The 26,338-nt window shown below is 40.0% G+C and overlaps 1 protein-coding gene across 2 annotated transcripts; it reads left to right on the forward strand.

Annotated features, from left to right (window-relative positions):
• The first annotated feature begins 231 nt into the window (after positions 1-231).
• On the forward strand, positions 232-26,338 carry zfr (zinc finger RNA binding protein). 2 transcript variants are annotated; one of them, XM_041936812.1, is made up of 20 exons: positions 232-324; positions 499-580; positions 4,612-4,891; positions 6,495-6,633; positions 6,818-7,036; positions 7,918-8,156; positions 8,683-8,886; positions 9,156-9,474; positions 10,163-10,356; positions 10,464-10,583; positions 12,024-12,169; positions 13,454-13,607; positions 14,436-14,638; positions 15,386-15,536; positions 16,193-16,334; positions 18,487-18,584; positions 19,430-19,525; positions 20,857-20,968; positions 22,849-22,946; positions 23,385-26,338. In XM_041936812.1, the coding sequence occupies exons 1-20, from the start codon at positions 288-290 to the stop codon at positions 23,565-23,567; spliced, it is 3,216 nt and encodes a 1,071-aa protein (XP_041792746.1). In that variant the 5' UTR covers positions 232-287; the 3' UTR covers positions 23,568-26,338. The 2 variants fall into 2 exon arrangements, 1 of the variants encoding a protein (XP_041792746.1); XR_006006840.1 differs by lacking the exons at positions 18,487-18,584; positions 22,849-22,946; positions 23,385-26,338 and having other exon boundaries at positions 20,857-20,902.

The raw sequence follows: 26,338 nt of genomic DNA on the forward strand, positions 1-26,338 counted from the left end.
TTTATTATTATGATTCTTTTCACATTTGCGCATTTTCATTTTTTAATTCTTTTGTTTTAATGTGCTCCGTTTTCTTTGATACTCTCTGTGAAGTTATTTGTCTTGTAGTGTTATTGTGGCTTTAATAAAACTAGTAAACAGAAAACAAACATCCCCAAGAAGCATGCCCATCCCCCCCCCCCCCCCCCCCTTTCTCCGCGCATGCGCAAGGACGGCTTTTCCGGGTTCGACACGTAATATAAATAGGCTGGTCGACAATACGGGTGTTGGTAGAATATACGAAACCAATGATTCCCATATGTCCAGTGGTCTCCTTCACCTATGGTGAGTATTGTTCAAAACGTGGATAATTTACAGTCATCTTGAAAGGCTTAAGTAACTTTAGAAGCGTTTAAGCAATATTACGTTTGTGACGTTAGTGGATAGTCCTTGGACCGCTCATTTGAGCCTGCTGCTAACGGTTAGCTTAGCGTTATCCTGTATGTCTGTCCTCCGCAGTGCCCAGCCGGCTTGGTGAAGATGCCAAAATGGCTACCGGCAATTACTTTGGATTTACCCATGGCGCTGCCGCCCAGTACAGGTAAGGGTGACCTAGACGCTCACCTTTTCGCTTGCAATTTGCTGCATACCGTTTTTTTAGCTGAAACGTTAGCTGAGTTTGTATGTTGTGCAGGTATGTGCAGGCTATAATGGTTCCCACTGTTGCCATTGTTCAAGCTGGGGGAGGGGGCGGTTATCCTTCTGCTGCAGTTGGACGCAGAGTTCAGGCTGAAAATTGCACTGCGTTTAAAAAAAAACGCAAGGGGCTGCGTTGATGCCCTTTGCAATGCTAAAAAAAATACACAGAAAGTACAGTCTTAATGATACATCAATGAGTTTTAGGGGTTATCAATCGCCAAACACTGTACAGCGGTCTATGATATTATGAGGCTGGAATTTTTAAGTCAGGTAGGCGGTCGTGGTTCCACATTCATGTTTCTAAGAAGCCCACCAGGACTGCAAGGAGGCTAACATCCCGGCGGGTGGTGGCAGTTGAGACGCCTCCCTCGCCTCGCTGTCAACAAGGGCAGGGACAAATTTCCTGAAGTGTTCATAGTTTGTTGTCAGGGCCGAGCAGCAACATCTGGGGCTGGAAAATGAAGCCAACACGAAAATGCCAAAAACTGCAGTTCCTCGAATGGCCACTCGAGGCAAACGCGAGTCAGTCCCCTTTGACCCCCATATTAATATGCCTAACTTCACAAGGAAAAATCTTTAGCGCCCGGCACGAGAAGTGGTGTTGGTCTCGATAGCTAATTTCCATGTTTACGGGAGGGTGATATTTTTATTTTTATTTTTTTTATACCTAACTTGAATTAATTTAAATAATACTCAAGGTTAAAATAGAAATAAATATGGGCAAGGCTGCTTTAAGTGACAGCAAGCTGCTAGGGTTCGACAATCAGTCTTGATTTGGCCCAACTCAGCGCTACCCATGCTCCACCTCTTTGCCCATTTTTGTTCTAGCAGGGAGTTTGGTGAAGTCAGGCGCTGCCAAGATAGTGACAGCTGGAGCCACTGTCACTGATTTTCATAACGGCTCTTGTGACACCTATGGGTGTCATTGAGACTACGTCCATGGTTTATATGGTCTATGGTCAGGACGGGTCAGCAGCAATAAGGCTGAATGTAATTAATTCCATTAAGGAAGTTATGATTTTTCCCGATTAAAAGGGAAAAATACTCTCTTTACTAGTAATTGCATATATAGTCATTTATAACAGTCAGCTACAATAATGAACAGACAAACCAAACACTGCCTCCTTTTGCGTTTTTCATGAGTTTCTCAGCCACTGTAGGTTCTCCTACAGCCTTGGAAAAGGAGAGGTGAGGCGAGGGGTTATTCAGTTGGTTGCAGTCTGCAACCTCACCACCAGGTGTCACTAAATCCTAAACGTTGGACCTTTTTAAGTGATGTAATTATCAAATTAAAATGAGGGGGAGGGGGGAATGCTTGCGTGTGTCTGAATGTTTGAATTTGTTAAAAAATTTCACAAAATTTACCGTTATGAATGTATCGTAACGTTTTTGGAGTTGTCGAAATATTTGTGCATATGGTAACGTTTGGTGCATACAGATATAATTTGCACATGTGCACAACGTTTTTGTACTCATAGAAATGTTTTGTGTCCGTGAAATTAATACTTTCGTCTGTCTGTGACAACTTTTGTAGCGCCCTCACTCCAGAACACACCAACTAATCTGTATTGCAAAAAACACTGTGATATTGGTCAGTAAATAACTTTGGCATTTAGCTGTCCTCATTCAGGCAGAACACTGTGATATGCTTCCAAGGTCACATAGTTAATGTTAGCCTTTTAAAATATGAAAGTTTCGTATTCATCTCTGCATTTTTCTGTTCAGTCACACAGTGACCCTCATAAGAACCAAAATGATTGCCTGTTCTGTTTCATATATCATTTTAGTGGTGTAAGAGCCAAAAAAAGTTTTCCCTTACTGGGTATAATTGTTGTGAAACCATAACACAAGTGTCCAGTCTCAAGTTCCAGTTCCATCTTCTGTGTCACAAATATTTTTTCATTTAACAATTCAAACAATAACACATAACACACATGTGCAGAACAGATTTTTTTAACAATGTTTACCAGGAGCATTTCGGCATTCCACCAGTTGTTGTGTATCAGCGATAGCGTGCCAGTCGGCTAACCACCGTTAGTCAAGCTCATGGGCTGTTGCTGCTCCAATGTTTGGGGACATTATGGGTTCTTGGTTTGTTACGATGGAAAAAAAAAAGAACAATGATGTCATACTGTGTGCCGACATGGTTTGCCTGAAGTCGGGTATGGCCACAAAAACACTTCAAAAATGTCATTTACAGTGGCATTACCCGAATGTGTCCGTTAGCGGAGCGAGACAAAACAGACCTTCCTGTCTAGTCCTTCTCCCAGCAGCAATCAGGCAGCCTCTCACTGCAGATACAAACCAAAGCAATAACTGATGCTAAAGCAGTTTTTATCTCAGCAGATATGTGACCTTCCTCACTATAAAGAATACAGTAATTAAGCATATGGTAAAAGTGTTTGAGCTCTGCTACAGTGTGCTTTCACTTTTGCATGCTAGTCTGTTGAACTGCTCTGTATAAATTAGCACAAGCTGCAGTTCAGGAATTATCAACAAGTCAGAGTCTAACCATGGAGCTTTACTGACATTTGCTATTTATTTTTTTCTTGGAGACTGGAATGAAACAGTATTTGAGTGCCTTAACTGTTGCAGTAAGAATTATGGTCAATGAGCCACTGTTGAATGTATATATTACTTCCAAATAAGCAATGCAGATGTTCTTTTTATTTTCCCTGCTGTACCGTACATACTGAACCGTGACTCTAAACCCGAGTTACATACCAAACCATGAATTTTGTGTACTGTCACAGCTCTTTCTATTTAGTCAGTGGTTCAGTACATTGAATTCTGACACCAAGAATCTGAAGCGACTCATAAGATTGCCAGTCCTAGTGGGTTTATATTTTAGTGTCAGGGCTAGTGGTATGTAAGAGGTTACACACATAACTACTATAGTTATGTGATGACATTGTAGACCTACACCTCAGAAGACAGCAAGAACTGTGATTTGGTCAGCTTAGACTGCTCATATTTTCTCCAGCTGGTTTCTGATGCTGGTGAAGATTGTTAATGGTGACAACAACATCAGTGAAAGATAATGAATCTTTGGGAATTGATTTGATTCTGATTCCTAGGTGTCACATTTGATTCAGATTTTTGATTCAAAACTGACCCTTGATTGAATGACCAGAACAGGGGGGCACTATTTTCAGGCTCTTGTTCCAGTGAATATATGCCAAACCATTCACTGGTGTCCTGTCCATTGAAATACAATATGAAACATGCCAACTGGCAGTTGAGATAAATGATCTACAACCTTTTTATGTTAAACTTAACAGCATTAATGAATTAATTTGAAAGCATCTTACAGTCTCCTGCCTGTATGTGAATAGCAAAATAAGGAGGGAGTGGTCTGCTGTGTTGTTAATGTCAATATCTGCAGTAGTGGAGAGCAGCCTCTCTGCTGCACCATTAACTCCAGAGAAAAGGAATTGTTGTACAAGGCGTGCGCGGGCACAGGGTTTTTGAGGTGAAACAGAGCAACGACCTATTTTCTTCACGTCAGTGTTTGAGTTGTTTAATGCTGCAGTGTGTTGGTCTTGTTTCCCACTTGTAAACGCTGCTGCACTCATGTTAGTGACTGAGTAGTAGCATAGAAAGCTCACAATATATTTCACATTTGTCTTGCAAAGGTAATTATTTAGTCCATTAAATAAAGAAACTTAAACTGATTTGAAAGCACTATTTCCTGATCATGTACAATACACCCATCTAGTGTAGAGGTGATGCTATCCACGTGTGAAATTTGAGGCCAAACTATAAATTAAAACCACTGCCACAGTCTGTCCTTGTCCTGCTCCATCACACATGCACAACTGTGTATATGAGGCCAAGCATGTCCTTGCTCTCAAACACATACACTCACAATAGGAATAATACCAAGTGGCGACAAGCTAACCATTACATTTCTCATTTGTGTTGCCCAACCAGTCAGCAGCCAGCTGCCGGGGTAGCATATACACATCCCACCACAGTGGCCAGTTACACGGTTCATCAAGCACCTGTGGCGGCACACACTGTGGCAGCGGCCTATGCTCCCACTGCAGCCACCGTTGCTGTAGCTAGGCCCGCACCCGTCGCCGTGGCAGCTGCTACTGCTGCAGCTTATGGAGGATACCAGCCAACTCATGCTGCTACTGACTATGGCTACCCTCAGCGCCAGCCTGAAGTCCCTCCACCGCCACCACCGGTCACCTCACAGAACTACCAGGTGCAGCACAAGTTTTTAACTTTCAAGGCTACCACAGATTGCAGAAAATTTTAAACAAGTTGGTTTAGTCCTTTTGGTCACATTCTTAGTAGTCATCATGGATTTGCATGGTCATTTCTGTGGGTGGAGAGGGGACCAGATGTTGTGCCTTAATCTGTGGAGGATCACAGGTGTCATTTCAATGTTTCTTTGTACAGTATTCCATTGATCAATAAACTGATATTTAAATAGCGTATACAAATTATTGTATTAATTATCAAGTTAATCAGATAAAATTCAGTGTAATTTAATAATAGATTTATAAATACCTCAATGAAATTCAGTCAGTTTGAAAAAATTGTTAAAAAGAAACTGAATTCAGTAATTGAATTGAGAGAATACCTTATTTGTATCTTTATCCTTTTGCCATTTGCTTTACCGTTTTTCAGCTGCTTTTCCTTTTTGCTTCTTTATTTACCATTTACATGACACATTGGGTCTTGCTCTGGTAAAAGGATGCAGATCAACCTTCACTGGTTACCCCCCCAGTTTACATTTTTCCATTATATGAATCTTTGATGCGACAGTGTGGTAATCCACAAAGTTAATCAACTCAGTGTATATAGTGCACTGGCATTGTGACACTTATTGTCTCTTGCCTTCGTCAACTGACTTCACAAAACTGTCTGTTATTTGAACATAACTAGCCTGCATTTGTAAAATAGACCTTGAGTGGCACCATAAATTATCACATTACAGACATAACATGATAAACTGAACAGACAAGGCACAACAGAGCTTTTACTGTGCACCATAAGCAGCATACACAAGGATGGCCCTTGTTGCATTGTTTTACCTTTTTGACCAGTGCAAGGCTATAATGTCATGTAAATGGCACATGAAGAAGCAAACTGAAAAGCAGTGGGACCCTTCCATTTGCCTGTAATCTTTCCAGACGTCTGGATTCAGTTCTTTATTTTTACTTTTAAAACATTTTCAAATTGATTATACAATGTCATTATTTGTATAGGTTTCAGTTAATCTATTTTTGAAGTTAAAGCATTTATCAGGTGTTTGACCCTTTTTTCCCTTAATGGTAGTTCAATCAATACAATTGGTAAATATATTATCTTTTTATTGCGAATTTAAATGTCAATGAAACAATTTAAGTAATTTAGTCCATTTGTGGATTTTGCAAATGAATGGTAAAATCCTATTTTCATATCAAGATCAATTAATGGAACACTCTATTACCATTATTGCATCCTCTCCAGTAATGTAAATTAGCAGCAAAAGTTTTGTCAGACTTCTCAGTTGTCTCACTAACTGTAACTTCCAGCAAACAAATCAGGTCAAGTAAAAAAAAAATGTTTGGGTGGTCTGGAAATTACCTGAACTCCAAAGTTCACATGATAGATTCATAGAGCACAAATGCTATCAGTAAAACAGAACCACACTGAGTGGTTATGTTTTGTTTTTTAACAGAAATACTGTTTTTATTCACTAGTTATAAATGGTAAATGGACTGAATTTTACATGGCATCTGGGCTATTGTGGGGTTCATTATGTAGATGGGTATTCAACCTCCAGCTCTGTAACTCTGTTTTACTGTCTGCCTTTGCAGGACTCCTACTCGTATGTACGGTCCACAGCTCCTGCTGTAGCTTACGATAGTAAGCAGTACTACCAACAGCCCACTGCTACAGCAGCTGTTGCTGCTGCGCAGCCACAACCCAGTGTGGCAGATTCCTACTACCAAACAGGTATGCTACAGACACACTCATTGCATTTTCATTCACTTATAACTTTTGAATTTATGTGCCCTGTGTGCCGTGGCATAGATGTGCTTAGCAAATATATTCGAAAGTACTCATTCAACATTTTGCTGTGCATTTTAAAGAAATGATTTTGAGGGCTATGTATATCTAACAATTGGGTGTTTTCCAGCCCCCAAACCAGGATATAGCCAAGGGGTAACGTCATACACCCAGAGCCAGCAGACTCGACAGGTGACCGTGATAAAGCCAGCTGCTCCTAGTCCAGCCTCATCCACTTTCTCCATCTACCCAGTAACCTCCACTGTCCAGCCCGTGGCTGCTGCCGCGTCTGTGGTCCCTTCTTACTCCCAAAGCCCAACCTACAGCACCAATGCTGTGACATACTCTGGTAAGCTTTGTACGATGCATCAAAACAGAAAAAATATGTTTTAACACACACACACAAAATTGTGATCATGATTCTGACCTATGATTCGTACGGATGCCATTATTTAAAAAAAAAAAAACTTGGTCCATATGCTACATTCACAAGCAAAAGACTATTAAAACAGCATTGAAGGATGCTTTACTGGAAAATTAAACTATAGCAAAGACATTGATCAAGACAAATTGATGATTTAATGAAAATCAGCAATGACCTTGCTCTTTGCTGTGCACTGCTTTGTGCTGGGTGGACAATAGTCATTATAGTCTAGAGCTTATTGAGCAGAGGTGTAGTGATGTTTAAGTGCTGGAGTGCACTTAATACAATGACACACACACATCCACATGCTCAGTTAGGTTGTGGTTTGTTTCGAAGGTTATGTAACCACTTTTCCTATGGTGACAAGTGTACATTCAGTACATTATTTGGTAGTTAGTCAACTATAGCTGACCATGTAATCAAATATTAGACTTGCTGTATGGATAATTTCATTATATTAAGACTGGCACACAGTAGTCAGCCAAACAGCTAACCAAGTAGTATCAGACGATACCATGGATGTAGTAGGATGTAATTGGCATTGCATGAGGTTAATAAACACAAGTATGTGTTTTGAAAATTAAAACTTTTAAGCTGCGTTCAAAACTTCATTCTGAGGAAAAGTTGAGCTACAGCCAGAGGTCAGGTTAATCTAATATGAATGAATGTTAGCATGCTAACATGCGAAATAAGGTGGCAAACTTGGTCAACATTGTGCATAAACCTTTTTCATGGAGCCTTTTCAAACCGCTTTGAAATGACAGTGCAGGTAGGTTGTAAGTAAGCCCTGGTTTGTCCTTTTCCAGGAACCTCATACTCGGGCTATGAGGCAGCAGTTTACTCAGCTGCCTCCAGCTACTACCAGCAGCAACAGCAGCAGCAGAAGCAGGCAGTGGCAGCTGTGGCAGCGACAGCAGCGTGGACGGGCAACACTTTCACCAAGAAACCCCCCTTTCAGAATAAGCAGCTTAGGCCCAAGCAGCCACCCAAGCCCCCTCAGATCCACTATTGTGATGTCTGCAAGATAAGCTGTGCTGGCCCACAGGTAAGTTTAGCATACCCCACAATAACACTATTTTGTCAAATGTGCTGTTTTTAAAACTTACAATATATCAGTATCAACCACCTTCTGTTTTTACAGTCCACACTGTTTTTTTTTTTTTTTTTTTGTTGTACACCTAGTATTGTGTAACCCCACAGGACTCCACAGGGTGATGCCTTTCAGTCATACAAAATAATCCAAAGGGCCTTGGACCCTGTATAAATCACGTTAGAAAGAAAAAAAACATTTTAACTTGCAGTACTGTTGGGGACACATTGGTTTGGACACTGCTGACTACCTTTTTCCAGTATGCACATTTGCAGAGTTACTTAAGTTAGAAATAACATGGTTACCTGTAATTTCTTCAGCATTAAGAGTAGAGAAAGCTTTGGATGAGTGTAGATAAATTGATATTTCTACATTTGCAGTCTAAAAATCCTATAGAGTAACTAAATCATTGTCCCAAATAAATTCTTGTCAACCAGTGTGACTAATGGCTCTGTCTCCCTCCACACATTGAATGCACAAGACTTACAAGGAGCATTTAGAAGGCCAGAAGCACAAGAAGAAGGAAGCAGCACTGAAGGTTTCCCAGAGCAGCACCAGCAGTGGAAGTGGTGGAGGAGTATTGGCCCGCAATGCTCAGAACCAGCTCCGCTGTGAACTGTGCGATGTATCCTGCACTGGCGCCGACGCCTATGCTGCCCATATCCGAGGAGCCAAGCACCAGAAGGTATGGCTATGAGTGGGACTTTACATATGTGCCCTGAATCAGTGTCAACCCAGTCCTCAAGTGCAGCACCATCTCTCTGGAATGGATTACAATCCCACATTTAGAGTGCAAGGGTTTTTTTTTTTGTGTGTGTGTGTGTGTGTGTTAAATGATTATTTTTATTTGTTGCCAATATTTCTTTCAGCATTTCACATGGGACAAAAGACAGATTAATGTGTTGTCAGATCAACTGAAAATGCTCCTTCTGTGATCTAAATTCTCTTCTCTAGGTTGTGAAGCTTCATACCAAACTTGGTAAACCCATTCCCTCTACTGAGCCCAGCATGGTCACTCAGACATCTTCCTCCACCACATCTGCCCCCAGCAAGACCACCACAGCTACTCTGAGCAGTTCCAGCACCACCAGCTCTCTGTGCATGCCTGCCTCCTCCTCTTCTGCCACCAGCTCCAGTCCCCCCTACCTGAAACCTGTCAACATAGTCAGCAGTGGTATTGGAGGTGTCAAAAACACATTAGCCAACAGCCTGTCTGCTACCAGCTCTGCCTCAGCTGGAAAGAAAGTCAACGCTCCCAAGATCAATTTTGTTGGTTAGTATGCACATGTTGTTGCAACACTTGGCTTCTTGGGAGGTCAGACTTACTGTCTCACATGATCCTTTTCAGAAATGTATGAAATATTTGAAACAGTAGTTTTTCAAATCTATAATCTTGCTTTGTTATTGTCAAAGAGCACATCACACCTTCTGTTGTATTTAACAGAAAAGGTACTCTGTATTTTCTTTTTCTGCATTATATTTCCGTGGTAAAAAGTTGAAAGATTAATCCATCTCTCAGAAAATCAGCTATGTGATCGTGTGGCCATCTTTGTGTTACTGTGACCCTTTTAGTGTGTCAGACACGATGGGGTACGCTCCAGTTTTTTTGTTGTCTCCTTACCAAAAGTCTCTACACTGAGTTTTATGGTTGGAGTGTCAATACTATAGACATTACATTTCTGTACATTTATCTAGATGGTGATCATGTTAAATGACTAATTAATTCTATAATAATTCTAGTTATTGTTCTGTTTTGAAAAAATCATTTTTTGTAAAGTCATTTAATCAATCCTAAATATATTGAGTTCTTAGTTGTTTGCTACATTACTGTTTCTGTGTAGCTGTATTGAGCTGCAAACCATGCTCTCCATCAGAGACTTCCTCCTCACAAAACTGCCTTATCAAATTTGTCACATTGTCTTTTTGTTACTGTCAGGTTAAATGATGTAATTCCTCTGCAGGTGGAAATAAATTACAGACTACAGTAAAGATGGATGAGGCCAGAGCGGAGGTAAAAGTGGAGGTTTCTAAGCCTGCAACGCCCTCTTCAGGTAGTCAGGACCTGAAGACTGATGTTTCAGATTCTCTGTCCACATCCGCCCTAGCAGCACTGCAGAGTGACGTCCAGCCTGTCGGCCATGACTATGTTGAGGAAGTAAGTTTTCACAGACCTATGCATGGGCTAGAGCCAACAATAGATGTATACTTACTGATCAGATCTACATTTAAATCTTTGGTGTAATATGTGGAACTCTTTTCTAGGTCCGAAATGATGAAGGCAAAGTCATCCGCTTCCATTGCAAACTGTGTGAATGTAGTTTCAATGATCCAAATGCAAAGGAAATGCATCTAAAAGGACGTAGGCATCGCCTGCAGTACAAGGTTTGTAGCTGACACGCTGTGCACAACTCCACAGAATTTTAATACATGCTAGTTTACTTCTCAGGTGTTTCAAAGCAGGAAGTGAGGATATGTATTTGTTCCTGGAGTGCAGATTTGAGTTCTATATTTCTGAACATAAAGTCATCCTACTTGAGAGCTTCAGAGCTGACCTAAGCTGTTTGCAGGAAGACCTCAGTGATGGGTCACACCTATACACATTGTGGGGGAATAGACCCACATGGTACATGGTACATTGTTTTTGGCCATTGATCATTATGACGTGAAAAAAGATGAAAAATGTTATTAGGCCTTGCATTTGTTAGTGACATGGATGGCTTGCAAACTATGAAGTTCTCAGGGTGCTCAGATCCTCCGGCTCCCTCCCGCAGTCAAAAGACAAATTGTCTGTATAGCTTTGTTGGCACATAGTTTCTAGCAAATTACTTAATAACCTGCCAGTCACTGTTACTGATTTCCACTATTCACACACGCAGCTACATCTAACAACATTTCAGTTTTCAACCTTTAGCAATAATGCCTACTAACTAGTGCCTAATAACTACCATAAAACTCAAGACAGAAGATGGTGGGGCAAGGCTGGATGTATGTGTACGCAGTTGACAGCACCTCCTAGTATTTTCAGCAACATTATGGCCGATGAGCTGCTTTTGTCTGCTGTCAATGTTCTTGTAACATTTAATATTCAATTAGTTTGCCAGACAAGTAGCGCTTTTTTTCATGATCTACTAAATGAATTTTTTTTTTTTCAAATGCAGATTGCATTGGATGCCAAACTCAGGCACCATAGGAGGCAAAGCACTATAGCTTGTGATTGATTCCCTCACTCCATGTCTTTCGTCAGATGGACGTAACCCTTCACATGCCTGTCCTCACAATGTTACTGCTTTCATTCACAACTCAACCGTATCAGAATTTTCCCTGAAATGTTCCCAGTAGGTGGAAAATTGACAGTACAGAATTCCCTGAATAGCAATCCCTGCTCCTATGCATAACATGTTCCCGAACGTTTCAGGGATAGACTGCATGTGTGAAAGGAATTTGGGTGGTAGCCCTGTTACTGACTGGTGACCCTTCCAATCCATGGTGTACCATTCCTCTCGCCCAATGTCAGCTGGGATGAGCTCCAGCCCCCCCATGATTTAAATCCCTATTGACTGATTTAAGGAAAAAAACAACTGATATACTGACCGGGCTAATTCAGTGCTGAATCAAAGACCTCTTCCCTGCTATAATTATGTGGTTTTGTCATAAAACTGGCATTAATTATTGCCATATTTCTAGTGATGACTCAGATACTTGATAAATATCCCTTTATCATTATTATTGTGAGATTCAGCAGTAACTCTTTGCTTTGCATTTAATTTAATTAACTTCTATATTACAGCTGTGAAATTGTTTGTTTTATTACATATTTTGTAGAAAAAGGTGAACCCAGATCTGCAGGTAGAGGTCAAGCCCAGCATTCGAGCCAGAAAGATTCAGGAAGAAAAGATGAGAAAGCAGATGCAGAAAGAGGAGTATTGGAGAAGAAGAGAGGAGGAGGAACGCTGGAGAATGGAAATGCGGTATGGTTATTTTTATTTTTATTTTTATTTTTTTTTTATCAGTGGTCGTTAACAAGGACTGGTACAATGGATAAGTAATACACATCTACACCTTCTTGGCCTGTTGAGAAGTACTGCAACATCTAGGCTGTCTTTATATACAGATGGGACAAATATATGCACAGAACTGCAAAAATTATGGCATATAATGAATTCCATTGGCTCCAAGCAAGGCAGTATGGTGAATTACGTGAATCACAAGCTCTCAACCGAACTGAACATCTATGGAACATTTGGCAGGGACATGATAGACTGTGTCACGCACACCACCGTTATCAAAATGCAGGAACTCATTGTCGAATGAAAACTTGCTTCAGATTCTTTCAGATGTTTCGGCACTCCTCAGGGCTTTATTTCTGACTGTAAAGGAGTTCAGACTAGAAACAACGCTCTCCTGCATTGAAACAACCAAAAGGGAGGTGTATGATCCAATATGATCCATGAGATTGAAGGCTTATCAGATGTCAAAATATCTGGAAAGTTATTAATCATAAAAATAATTTTAAGATGATGTTGTGACCGAGAGGTAAACAGTACAGATATGATGTTGAATGTGTGCTTGCATGTATTGAATTGGCTACCGCAGCACCTTACAAGGTGACATCATGACCCTGCATTTGTTACCTCTGCAGTGTAGGCCCCTGCTGTGTCACTGCAGTCTCACTTATCTGAATGAGCTGAATTTTATATGCACAGAGGGCTGAAATCAGTCTGAACGCAGCCTGACTGGTATGGAGTTCCAGACATTTAACCTCTGTATGGATGTTTACACCTTTATAGAGTCTTTGAGGTCACATGTGGGTTGTTAGTCCACCTATTTCGACAATTCAAGGTGTAAGCAAACCTAAAGAGATCAACTCCTGGGACTTCCTGCCTCAATTCAGAACTGAAGAAGCCTTTTGGATGGGACGCAAAATGTATTTTAAAATCAAAAGCAAGTCCAGTTGCTATCATTTGGCTTGGCACAGTTGGATATACCATGATTTAGATGACTGAGGCTCTTTAGAGACATACCAAATGAGGGAATATCTTCTGGTAGAATGGTGTTTATTCCTCCAGCTGAATTTCATAAACTTGAATAATCTATGCCGAGGAGAACTGAAGCCATGATCATGGTGGAACAACAACTTACTGCAACGCTTCATATTGGTCTTTAATTTGTCAACCATCTGCTAACTAGACATTCAGAAACAGTTTGTACAGTTTTAAACTGGGAGGAAGACTAGCTGTAGTTTATATTTTCAGGCGTTATGAAGAAGACATGTACTGGAGACGTATGGAGGAAGAGCACCACTGGGATGACCGACGTCGTATACCAGATGGAGGTTATCCACAGGGGCCTCCTGGTCTACTTGGAGTCCGACCTGGCATGCCTGGCCTGCAGCCCCAGGGACCTGTGGTAGGGCTTTTTGATTATGCGTATGCAGTGTGGCTTAGTATATTGTTAGAGACCACAAGTTCTTAACACTTCACATTTCTTTCAAGGAAATAGTTTAGAGTTGTTGATAGTTTCCCCCTCGTGACACTACAAGTTATTACTTTACCATCTGTTTGTTGACATGTAAACCCCTTATCATCGTCAGAATAGTTTGCCTTGGCAATATCCCCCACCACACCTTTGTTGAAACCATCTACAGACACACTAGAGGACAACAATGCTGCTAATCTTGCTGTCATTATTTGGCACTGATTGAACCCCTGGTTTGTTGTCATTTGGTCAGTCATAAAACAACATACAGTATGTGTAACACTTATTCATGTATTCACCATTTTCAAACAAAAGCAAACAGGTAGGGTTAATATCTGGGAGATGTTGGATGTTTACAGGCCACCTGTAATGTTAACAATGGCTCTGGTCAAGTGACATGGTGGTTGTGAGGAGAGATGAACATTCAGAGGTCTGATCACAGTATTGGTCAAAATACTTGTGAATAGCCAAGTGAACACTCATTTTGATAAAATTAATTTTAAAGGTACTTAGGTCTAAATGTTACCATTAGAGTTACCATTATCAATTATTGAAACTTAAATTGCAGATCAATAATGCAGTGTGCCCCTTCTTACAGCTGTCTGTTCTGTGCTTTACTTTAGGTGCACTTTATCTCAATAACACGCTTTGGTGTGTAAATTTGTGTAGTTCTTTTTTTTTTTTTTTTTTTTTGAGAAATGTCAATCATCTCAATCCAGCTAAACTGACCATTAAACACTGTCTTGCGCTTTCTTCCAGCCCCCACGTCGACCTGATTCTTCAGATGACCGCTATGTCATGACCAAGCACGCAGCCATCTACCCATCAGAAGATGAGCTCCAGTCTATCCAGAAGATTGTGTCAATCACAGAGCGTGCCCTCAGACTGGTCTCGGACATCATTACAGACCAGGACAAGGCTAAAGAAGAGGACAAAGAGAAGAAAGAACCTTCTAAAGACAGGTGTGATAGTTGGGCTGCTTATTTCTTTCAGATTGTTTGAATCTTGAAAGTTAAGTTAGAATGTTTAGTCTTCCTTTGAATAGAGATAATAGTCCAGCATATGTCCAGTTTTGTGTACCCATCCCTGCCTAATACTAAAACTGACCTATTTCCCCCAAAACTGAAAAAAACATGTTCAGTAATGCATAGTTAGTGTCTTTAGTTGCTTCCAGTGTTGATTTGAATGCACATCAACTTCTTTTAATTCTTTGTCTGCTCTTCATTTCACCTGCTTACTTTCATCGCCTGTCTTTAATTTATTTGTACTCATCAGTAAATATGAATGTATTTGTACTCTCTACAAGCACGTGTGTGATTGCCCATCACCTAAACTAGTACAGGACTCTCTGCTAAAAAAGTTCTTAGATATTTTTGGAATTAATCTGCCTACCTTCCTTTTTGCATTTTGTAGGTTAGTTTATACAATAAGTTGGCTAAATTTAGCTAAAAGCTGAAGTTTCCTTGTTCAGCTCATGTCTTCTTTTCTCTAAACACAATAGTGTGAGCACTTTTGAATTTGGCTGTTTAGAATACTTGAGGGAAAGTTATTTAAGTCCAATTCTCTTTCCTTTCCTAAAGAAGTAATACACATTATTTATTTCAATAAGCCAGTTCAGTCCTGTGTTTGGATGTATCTCACATGTCAGAATGATGACATTTTAGTTGTTGCTTCTTTTGCCCACACATTTTCCCTTCCCATTTTCCTAGAGCCCTGAAGGGAGTGATGAGGGTTGGAGTCCTGGCCAAAGGCTTGCTTCTACGTGGAGACAAGAATGTCAACCTTGTCTTGCTCTGCTCTGAGAAGCCCACCAAGGGCCTCCTCACCCGCATTGTGGAGCACCTCCCCAAACAACTAACAGTACTATTTTTACAAATATCACACCACAATTCATTTCTTCAGTGGCTGCTTTAATAGATACTTTTCTTTCTTAGGCACCTCGTTACAATTGGTTTAATTATAAAATTAAGTTGTGAAAATAGTTTTGGTTGTAAAATGTTCAAATTAAGGAATCCGTTTTTTTTGTTTTTTTTCCTCTTTGACTGGTTAGACATCTGAAAAGGGTGACAATTTGACATTTAATCAGGTAATTCAATTCATTCAGGATTTATTTTTCCGAGCTGTTTTTTTTTTTTTCTAGTTTTCTACAGCCTTCTATCCATCCACTAGCTATACCAGCTTATCCTTTAGAAGGTCCTGGGGAGGCAGGAGCCAAGGGGTGGGGTACACTCTAGACAGGTCCACAGTCAGTCACAGGGCTTAAAATGTTTAATGCAATTTCAGTGTATTACTTTTTAAGATAACAGCTAAAATCACGTCAGATGGTGATTATAACAGGAATCACAAGTCCACATGAACCAGCAGCTGTACCTATAAAAGTGGCCACTGAGTGTAGATGACATCAACTAGGTACTGCATGGTCCCTAGTTATTGCTTTAAGGAGTGACTGTCAGCTAAATGTAGGCACAATGGGCTTTAAAATCGTTGCGCATTTGCATCTACGCTGTTTTTTCCAGATGGTAACGCCAGAAAAATATGAAGTGAAGGGATCTATCCAGGAAGCAGCCATCATTCTGACCTCCTGTACCGAGCCAAAGATGCAAGTGACTATCACACTGACTTCACCTGTCATCAGAGAGGAAAATGGCCGGGATGGAGGTTGGGAAATCCATCACAGCCTTTCCCATTGCACCTCTTTTCTTGTCTTTCTGCTATCTTTCTATGAAATCAGTTTCAGTATGTTGGTTGACACCCTGAAGAGCACTGTCCTGCTGGCACTCCACAAAGATGTTTTGTTTGGCTTTAAATTTGATCATCTTGGCAACCTTTTCTTCATTTATCATTTATTTGGACTTCAGAAATCAGAAATGACAGGGCAACCAAGGAAGTGCAAGCTCATCACATTTAGAATAACTTTGCTTACCCCTTCAGGGTTATTTGTGCACAGTATATACTGCAAAATGTGATTTTAATACCACCTTTGTTTACACAACTTTTCCAATGAAACATTAGATTTAGATAATCTGCTTTTATTGGTCTAAGGTGGGAGCCAAAGACACACACCCAACTTTGTTATTTTCTCAATTAATGCTCTTTCTATTTCTGTGAAGGCTGATCACTCCGAGTGTAAATTTGATGAAAGAGGCAAGTGCCAGCAGTAATGCTCTTAGGACTTTTGCTCTGTAACTCCTACCTCTCAAATGCTATCTATATCCTTTAAACAAAGCATGATCAGTGTTTGCATTGTGTTAAGTCTAGTTATTCCCAGGTGAGATTCTATTTTGTTTCCTGTGTTCCAGGGCATTCTCTTTCCATTTTATTGTTAGCTATATTCAAAGGGAGACATGCATTTACAGTATTTTTTTTCTCCAAAATTTCTTTATGAGATGAGGAGACAAAAAAAGATGATTCCCGCGGATTAACAAATAGACAACAGGAGGCACTTCTGTTCCTCAAGTTTAATTTGGAATGAATCATGCAAATGCATTTAAATTTTGCAACCCTTTCTGAAAACGAGATTTGGCAGAGGATATTGGATGTTATTTTCTCACAGGAAACAAATCTTCCTTTTGTGTACTGGTGAGCAGTTCACCTTGCTGAGGTCCCCTGTTCTGAAGTGCTCCCCTGAGTTGACATGTTCCTTTACACACACATAAGACTCAAAATTGGGCTCAGTATGAGAAAATATTTAGACTGGTTCAGCAAAAAGACAGCCTTTGGCAAGTTTTTGTCGTTTTTGATTTCACAGACAATGGAAAGATGGACCATTATCTCTTTTTAATTGACTGACAGTGGAAATATGAAGCTAAACCATGTACAATATTGTTTTGAAATCTGATTATTTCAAGTTATTCTTAGGGGAGTATTATAAAAGATTCAGGTAAGAAGGCTGTGACCGAGGAATCTTTGGTTGGACCTGAGTACAGCCTTTGGTTTATGATGATTGTTATGGGTCTTATTCCAACGGACTGATGTTAGGTATGCATGCAGTGATATCCTAACCCCTTTTGTTTGCTGGTAGTTCTCATGTTTTTTTCTCTTCTTCAGCACCCATTGCTTCCTCCTTTTGATATTCTTAGTAATTTCTAGAAGTCCAGCACAAAGAGCCTGTTATTACTTTGGAGAAAAAAAAAAAATCCAGCACATTGTCTCCCATCAGAGGTTTAGTAGGGCCCAACAGCTTCGGAAGGATTTTTGACCAAGGTTTTCTCACATCCCAAAAACTTTGCCACACCTACTACTGCCATGCCACTTTTTATCAGGTCACTCCCTCTTAGCTGTTTGCCCTTTCTTTCTCTCTGCACCAAGGGCATACTAATAATCATTAGCCATGGAAACCGTTCTCTGTCCCAATGCTTGAGCAAAGATCTGTTAGAATTCTAAATTACCATGGTACTTACCAAGGTAATTGTTAGCTTTACAACACAATTACCTGATAAAATGGTACTGGCTTCAAGACATTTCTGACCTAAACCTATGTAATTTAGATTTATTGTTTCAAGCACATCAGGCTATTTGTCTTCAATGTTGAGTCAGTAAATTCATAACCCTTTTTGCAGAATATAATGACTTAACATATTTTACACAGTCAGTCTGAATGTATTCACTTATGTTGACACTGTGTTGGTCGTGTAGTCAGTTTTTAATATCAGTAACCTTTTTGAAATTGCAAAATAAGCAACCAACTGTAGGTTGTCATGGAAAAAAAACATTGGTATGTGTGGCAATGTGTTTGTTCTTTGCCAGCCTCGCTGACCTGGTCAAACACCCATTCCTCATCACCATTTTGACACTTCAAATCCATTTTTAGATGTAACTTCGAGTATGGTGAAAGACCCAGCGGACGTCTTGGACAGGCAAAAATGCCTTGACGCTCTGGCTGCTCTGCGCCACGCTAAGTGGTTCCAGGTTCGGAACATCATTTTACTTTCTTATTGTAGCCTTATGAGATGCATTATTTATTTGTTTTATTTATTTGTGTTTTACACATTTGGTTTTCATTTTATAATGAGGAAAACTATTACTATTTGAAGCAAAAATATTCAAGGATGCCACTTATTTCGACAAGGATCTGGTTAATGTCCATCATATGTATCGATTATGAATCTAAGTTAATTTGAAGCTCTCATATGAAAAAAAAATCTAGCAAAGAACTGGCATCCTTGTATTCCCTTTTCAATTTACCAAGTACTGCAATATAGCTACATGTGATTCCATAAGGCTGCACAATAACTTGCACAAAGTTGTGCCATCAAGAAGTGCTTTCATGTTCAACGTTTGTATTGTTTTTATTCTATATATTTTTGTAGAATGGGGATTGAGAGAAAAAGGAACATCTGAGTAGTTTCCTGTGTTTCTGCTACCTGAGCTAAAGCACAGGCAAAGTAAAGCAGATTTCCTTGCCTCTTTCAGTCCCTATACTCTCCTCTCAGGTGTACTCTTGTACTTTTAAGTACCTGTTTGTGAGATACCTGGATAAACCTGGGGTCAGGGTTTAGAAGATGGCAAGAAAAGTCCTCATTTCTTGTGCATCTTGCAAACTTTGAACTCCCTTACTAACTGTGAGGCACAAGACTACTGGGAATGGCAGCTGATTGCAAACTCTTACAGCTTATACACACCTCAAGCCATACTCAAGCTTCCATTATGCACAGTAGTGTTTGGACCTCTATGACAGAACTGATTCACTTGTTTTTGGTCCACCCCTTGTCACTCTTCGTCACTCCGTAAACCTAACTTTATTGCATCAAAAGGCTAGAGCCAATGGACTTCAGTCGTGTGTGATCATCATCCGAATCCTGCGAGATCTCTGTCAGCGAGTTCCTACATGGTCGCCGTTCCCAGGATGGGTAAGTATGTTGTTTTAATCTGTTGTGAAACATTTAAAGGCCTCAATACACGATTTGACTCTGGGCTGTCCCTAACGAGAATTGACATTAATGAGCGAATCATGCAGTTGATGATGGCTGAAGTGGCGGCTCTAAATGTTCTACTTTCTGATGACCCTGTAATTATTTATGTGGAAGTCTCGCAACTTTTACAACAAAAAAGTTAAATATTCAAACTCGAGGTGCAAACTTTTTTTTTCCCCATAATCGTCGATATTTAAACAATATAGCAGACATCCAGACCAGTCTAGAATAGGGTCAAATGAATTGTGGCTGATCAGGAGAGAGCAAGCAAGCGACAGAACCAAAAACCTATTCTGAAATTGCTTCAAAGTGATAAAGCACGCAAGCAGAAAAATAACCAGAAAGCACTTCAGATTTCCATATCAGTACTTTAAAGTTTGATGATTGTATTGTTAACTTATCACTTGCAAAAATGGTGCCTGAACCAACATGCATAAAAGGGACTTTAGCTCCTGATACAGTTTCTGTGACCATTTATTCAAAAAGAGTAAAGTCTCAAGTGTCATGCAACAGTTAATGCCCCCCGCAAATCCCTTCTACAAAGTTATTACCATCTAATAGCCTTATGAGGAATGTTATATGTTGCTCTTACCAACTAAACTAGAGAAGAGTCTAGTTGTGGTTGTGGAATTATGCCTCATTCAAAGCACAGTGCCAGTAATGCTCCTGTCGTCCTGAGTTGCTGTCTCATAGCTTGCAAAAGACAGATGTAAGATGTATCTCAAACAAACAAAAAAAGTCATTTTGAAATCCTTTTATTAGTCTAATTTGTCTTATTTTACATATTTTTAGATTTGGTATAAATGCAAATGTGAAATGAGCAGAAAGAAATTCAGTTTCTAGCTCCTTTAGTTATTAACCAGAAAGGTATGTTACAGCACTTTGAGTTTGGTTGTTAGCAGGAGTAACTGCCACAGTACTGGAGATACAATACTGTGTTTATACATGTTGTAAAATGTAGCAATTTACTAAAAATCAGTATGGACGTCTCCAGATTACAAACTGACCCTTTGAGGTGATGCCACACTACTTGATCTAAGATTAAACACAAAAGTTAGCATACCTCACATTAACAGTCTTATATATTTTATTTTTTTTTTATGAACTGACCAATGAGCACCAAGGCAAATGTTTTATTGCCTCACCTTTTTAAGCAAGTCCTGTAATTACAGTGCATTCTAGCTTTAAACACTGACTACTTTAATACAAGCAGAGATTATGTGTGTTTGCTCGACATGTGAGCCTTGTTCGCTGTTCATTCTGTCCAGGCCATGGAGCTGCTAGTTGAGAAGGCCATCAGCAGCGCCTCTGCCCCCCTCAGCCCAGGTGATGCACTGAGACGTGTCTTTGAATGTATTTCGTCTGGAATTTTACTCCCTGGTAAGATATTGTTTCTTCATTTTCTATGCATTGATGAGTGTTCTACTAGTTTGGCTCTTTACTGTCCTTTAGATGAAGTAATTATGGTTCTCTGTTTATGGACCAAAATCAGTCTTCAGCTGATAACTAAGTGATCCCTTGATGTTGATTGGTTGGCCCGGTGTGCTCCTCCTTGGTTGGAACAAAAACCTGCAGCCACACGGCCCTTTTATGGAATGAGTTTGACGTGCCTGCTCTAAGTGAAGACAACATGTTTCTCTCTGGAAATGATTCACCGAAATCATACATGTCAATACAGTGAGAACTTCCATTTCACCTGAAAATACATGAAATACCTGTTTGTTTTTTTAATTCCTTCTATGTCTTCACTACATACATAATGAGTCTGGTCAGACATGAATGTAAATGCAACTTGACAGGTTGGTGGAGGCAAACCGCTGTGAGGCAGTAATTGTAGTTTACGCATTAAAAGCCTTCCTGTAAATGGGTTGAGTTGTCAGTTATCGTGGCTTTACACACTTGGAGTAAAAAAAAAAAAAAAGCAAAGTGAACACCCAACATCACTATTGCTGTACTGAAGCAGTTAATAAAGTGATCAGAATGGGATGAGATGTTCTTAGACTGCCTAAACCTATATTGGTCTGCCCACAACAGGAGTGTTAAACCCTCATGAATTTTGGGTGTAAATGAGTGGAGTTATGGTGGTCAAGTCTGTGCGGACGACTTCATGTCTACCATCACTGAATTCTGCATTTTCAAAGTGAACAGAAGTTGAGACTGAATCTGGGGTTTGAGATTCATAGTCAGACGTTCTCTGAAGCACAACAGCACCACCTTATCAGCTGGACAAATCATTGTGCCGCCATTATTCAATGTAATGAACAGCATATGTTTCTGCTTTGGACAAGTTGTGGGTGAAGGGTGTTTCTGGACACAGTCGGTAGGAGAGGTGAACCCAGTCATGACTTGTGAAGGGAAAGAGGCAGAGAATTCTCCTTTTTGGATATCAGTAATGGTATCAAAGTGAGAGCCCTTGCTGACTTAGAAAGCTGTCAGGATTATGTTTCTGTCAGAAAAGTTCAGTGCCATATTCTCAGGTTCTTAGTAACCGCACAAAGCATATTCCCTTTGGTCACGATTTACCATTCTGTTTCTACACAGTTCATATTCAAAGCTGTGATGACGAGGCCTATTTTATGTTATCCTTAACCGAGCTTGCGTTGAGCTATTGCAAATATGTCAAAGTGATTCCATAAAGGGCCGTGTGGCTGCAGGTTTTCGTTCCAACCAAGGAGGAGCACACCAGGCCAACCAATCAAGGGATCCTTAGTTATCAGCTGAAGACTGAGATCAGCTGATTAACTGATTCCAGCCTGGTGTGCTCCTCCTTGGTTGGAACGAAAACCTGCAGCCACACGGCCCTTTATGGAATCACTTTGACATGCCTGAGCTATCGGAACCAAGTTTAGTGCACATGCTCACGGACTAGCTCTGAGGTTTGCTCCGAAATTTAGGGACATTTTCTCTTAAGGGGACGTAGACGATGAAGTCAGTAACTGACCTGAAGTAAAGGTGCCCAAATTGATCCACAAGTTGCGAATGAAGTTTTGATGAGTAGGACACAGTGACAGTAAATAACTTATGACCTGTGTGTGTAGAGCTAACTCACCCAATGTGTGATCAAACATCATGAAAATACCAACTTGTCTATGTTGATTAGAATGTGATTTATTTTAGAGTTTTATCTGTACATTTCAAATTTTGGTGAATATTCAAACCAGTTCTGCAGTTCTCATAGACCTCCACTGTACTAATCGAGAGGACTCTCAAAACATAATGAAATAATACTTTGCTTAATGTTCTTTTACTTCTTTTCACAGGTGGGCCAGGATTGGTTGATCCGTGTGAAAAGAAACCTGTTGATACCCTAACACCTATGGGAGAGCAGCAGAGAGAAGACATTACCTCAAGTGCCCAAGTACAAGCTCTTGAATTATAGATAAATTTATCAAACTTATTGAGACATGAAGAAATTAGACTGAAAGTTGTCATGTGATCAGTTTAAATAGGAGAAATGTGTGCTTTGAATACCTGTCATGTGATGGTGAATGCACTGAATCCAAAGGTACATGTAGAGCTGAAGTGTTTCAATGACACGTTCAGACAATGGAGCCGGACTTTTTAAGGGTTTTAAATCATGTAGTTATTGTTGACAAACAATACAACAGGTAATGAATGGTGTGAGAAATACCATTCATTACCTGTTCTTTGGTACCAGCTGTTCACCAGGACATGTCAGGCATCCCCTAAAATGTTTTGAGCATGTCTGTTGATTGATCTCCTTTCATAGAGATGATGAGACGCCCTCTGCTGGCCGTTAATTGTTTTGAACTGTTCTTTCTCTATTTTCGTGCAGTTTGCTCTGAGGCTGTTGGCATTCCGTCAGATCCATAAAGTTTTGGGTATGGACCCTCTGCCGCAGATGAACCCCCGCTTCAACATACGCAACAGCCGCAAGCGTCGCCGTGACAACAGTGATGGGACAGACAGCTTCGAGGGTGAAGGCAAAAAGGACAAGAAAGATTATGATAGTTTCTAAGTTTCTGTTATTAATTTAAAGTAATCTACATACAAAAATGTACTAACATTATGTATGCGCTGTCTCCTGTGTACTGGCTAAGGTCCAGTGTTGCTGTTATTCCCCCCACCCCACCCTTTTTAAGATGTACCAGTGTAATTGCAGCCTCACACTGTATTACACAGAAAAATGTCAATTTGTGTGCTGTTTTAGTTGTAGATTTCTTAAAGTTGGGGTTCAGACTTCTCTGTACTAGATAAAGCAGTTTTTATCTGATGTGCTTCTTAAGTAAGTAAAGCTTTATTTATTAGGCACTTTTTAAACCAGTTACAAAGTGCTTCACACACATGCACACGGAAAAATATAAATGAAGAAATAAGGGAAAACTAAATTACAAGATAAAACACAGACCAGACAAAAACAAAGCAAAACAGACTGGGATGAAGATATATAATAATTTTAAAATTTCTAGAAGCTGCTTCAAACAGTCCAAAGATTCAGTAAATTGGACAGATGGGGAAGATAATTCCAGAGATTGGGGATAAAACAGCAGAGACATAATTACCTTTTGTTTTGCAGTGGAGCAGGGGGTGGATAAAAAGCAGAGATGAGAGGATCAAAGCAGAATGCGGACCAAGGAGATCAGAAATGTAACTTGGGGCAAGTTCGTACAGAGCCTTAGAAATAATCAAGTTTATTCTGAATTTTACAAGAAGCCAGTGGAGAGAAACAAGAACAGGGGTACAGCTTCAGGACATGTGGTAAAAAGCTATATACTGATCAAAGATGACACCAAGATTCTTAGCAGTAGATTTGATATTAGAGTGAAATGGACCAATAAACTGATCAACTGCAGAGAAAAGATATCAGGACCAATAAACATTTCTGTTTTGTCAGTGTTTAGGTGGAGGAAGTTAAGAGACATCCATTCTTTGGTGGCAGCTAAGCAATCATGGAAGGAGGACAGTTGATTCAGACTATTGGGTTTTATTTGATAAATATATCTATCATCAGCATAACAATGATATCACACGTCCTGAAAATGGCCAAATGAAATGACCCAGAGGAAGCATGTACAATGAAAAAAGGATTGGTCCAAGGACCGACCCAGAGGGGCACCACACTGCAGGGGAGCAGAGGAGGAAACGTGATTGTTGATACAGACAATAAAGCATCTATAACCATTTTAAAGCTGTCCTAGAAATGCCAACACAGTTCCCCAACCCGTGAAGTACAATGACGGCAGCAGTCAAATCTAGTCAGATAAGAATTTCGTGTTCACCTCTGTGCGCATGCATAAGAAGATCATTTGTTACTCTCAGTACTGTGCATGTGATGAAAGACCTTGAACAACTTTGGGAGTTGGTCGGTGACAAGTTCTTCAAGGACAGCTCTCTAACTGTGTTGGGTCTAGAGAGGGTTTCTAAGATAAACTGACCACTGGCAACTTCAAAATAGTCAGGGACAGACCCAGATGTGACACAGTAGTTGTTAATAGAATGCAAGCTGGGGCCAAAGACAGGGAAGATTTGTAGAAAGAACAGGAACTAGAGGAGGACACTATGAGCTACAGTCTTTATACGGATCTGCAGGGAGAGAGAGCAAATCATACAGTAAAGAAGGGTGGCTGGATGGTAAAAGTGGAAAATTGCTCTCAGACCATCAATATTACATAACAACATGAAAAGATATGAAGTTTTCACAGGCATTAGAAAATATGGTGGGAATGACAGGAAGAGGGATGTACAAACTGGTTAATGGTGGTAAACCGGAACCATGGGTTGTGTTAATTACTATTAATTGAGCCAGAAAAATGGGCAGCTCGCGTATCTTAAATAATCTGGTTCAGTTTAAACAATAGCTCCTTCAGGTGATGAAGCTTAGACTTATTCCATCTGTGTCCGGCCTTCCTTTATTCTCTTCTTTGTTGTCTGATGCAGTCATTGATCCTAGAGGTTGCGTTTAAACTAGGACAGCCCTCAATGTGTATATAGAAGTAATAGAAGTGCTCATGACAGTGGCCTCTTAAGCTTCTGCTGCTGCTGCTGCTGCTCCCCCCTGAACTGTGTTTTTGTTTGATTCTAAATCGCGGGGGTCGACGGAGATCACAGGATCAAAAAGTGGAGCCAGACCTCAGGAGGAAAAGCAGTGATAATGTAAATGCCTTCATTCATCTGTACAGTTGCATTCAGAGGTGGACTTTGTCGTTGTTAGCATTGTGAAGCATTCATTTGGCCAACCTAATTTTCAAAGTCTTTCTTTTGAATATGAATTACTGTGCTTAATGCGAGTGATGTTTGATGCTGTGGTCTCGTTACGTCTCAGCGCTCGGCTACACTAAAGATAAAAGACCTATGAGGCATTGCACAAAGATTCAGAAGAACTTTAAGTGTTGATAGATCTTTATTAGTAGTGAAGTTGTCAGACCTAAATGTCAGTGTTATGTCTTTTCACTTTCATATATATGAAAGTATTTGTATAATCTTTAAATAGATTTAAAAAAAAACAACATTTTGGTTTGTGGAAAACATGGCCATGTTCACACTGCGTACTGTTTTGACTTTTCAAATTTTCTTTTCCTGGTTGATGAACTCCATTGGCTTGCTTGCCTTTTAACTTGGTTAGGTGCTAAATTAAGTTCAGTACTGGAAATAAGAATAAAAATCCTGACTGGGAATGGGAGGGACAGTAATGTAATCGCCCTTCAGTGTAGGTTCTCTTGTGAATGCTTGCCGTGCTCTGCGTTCTGCTTTATAACTCCAGTAGCAGAATAAATACATTTCCAGATTAAA

Source organism: Chelmon rostratus, chromosome 5 (assembly GCF_017976325.1).
Source record: "Chelmon rostratus isolate fCheRos1 chromosome 5, fCheRos1.pri, whole genome shotgun sequence".
Classification (NCBI taxonomy): Eukaryota; Metazoa; Chordata; class Actinopteri; order Chaetodontiformes; family Chaetodontidae; genus Chelmon; species Chelmon rostratus.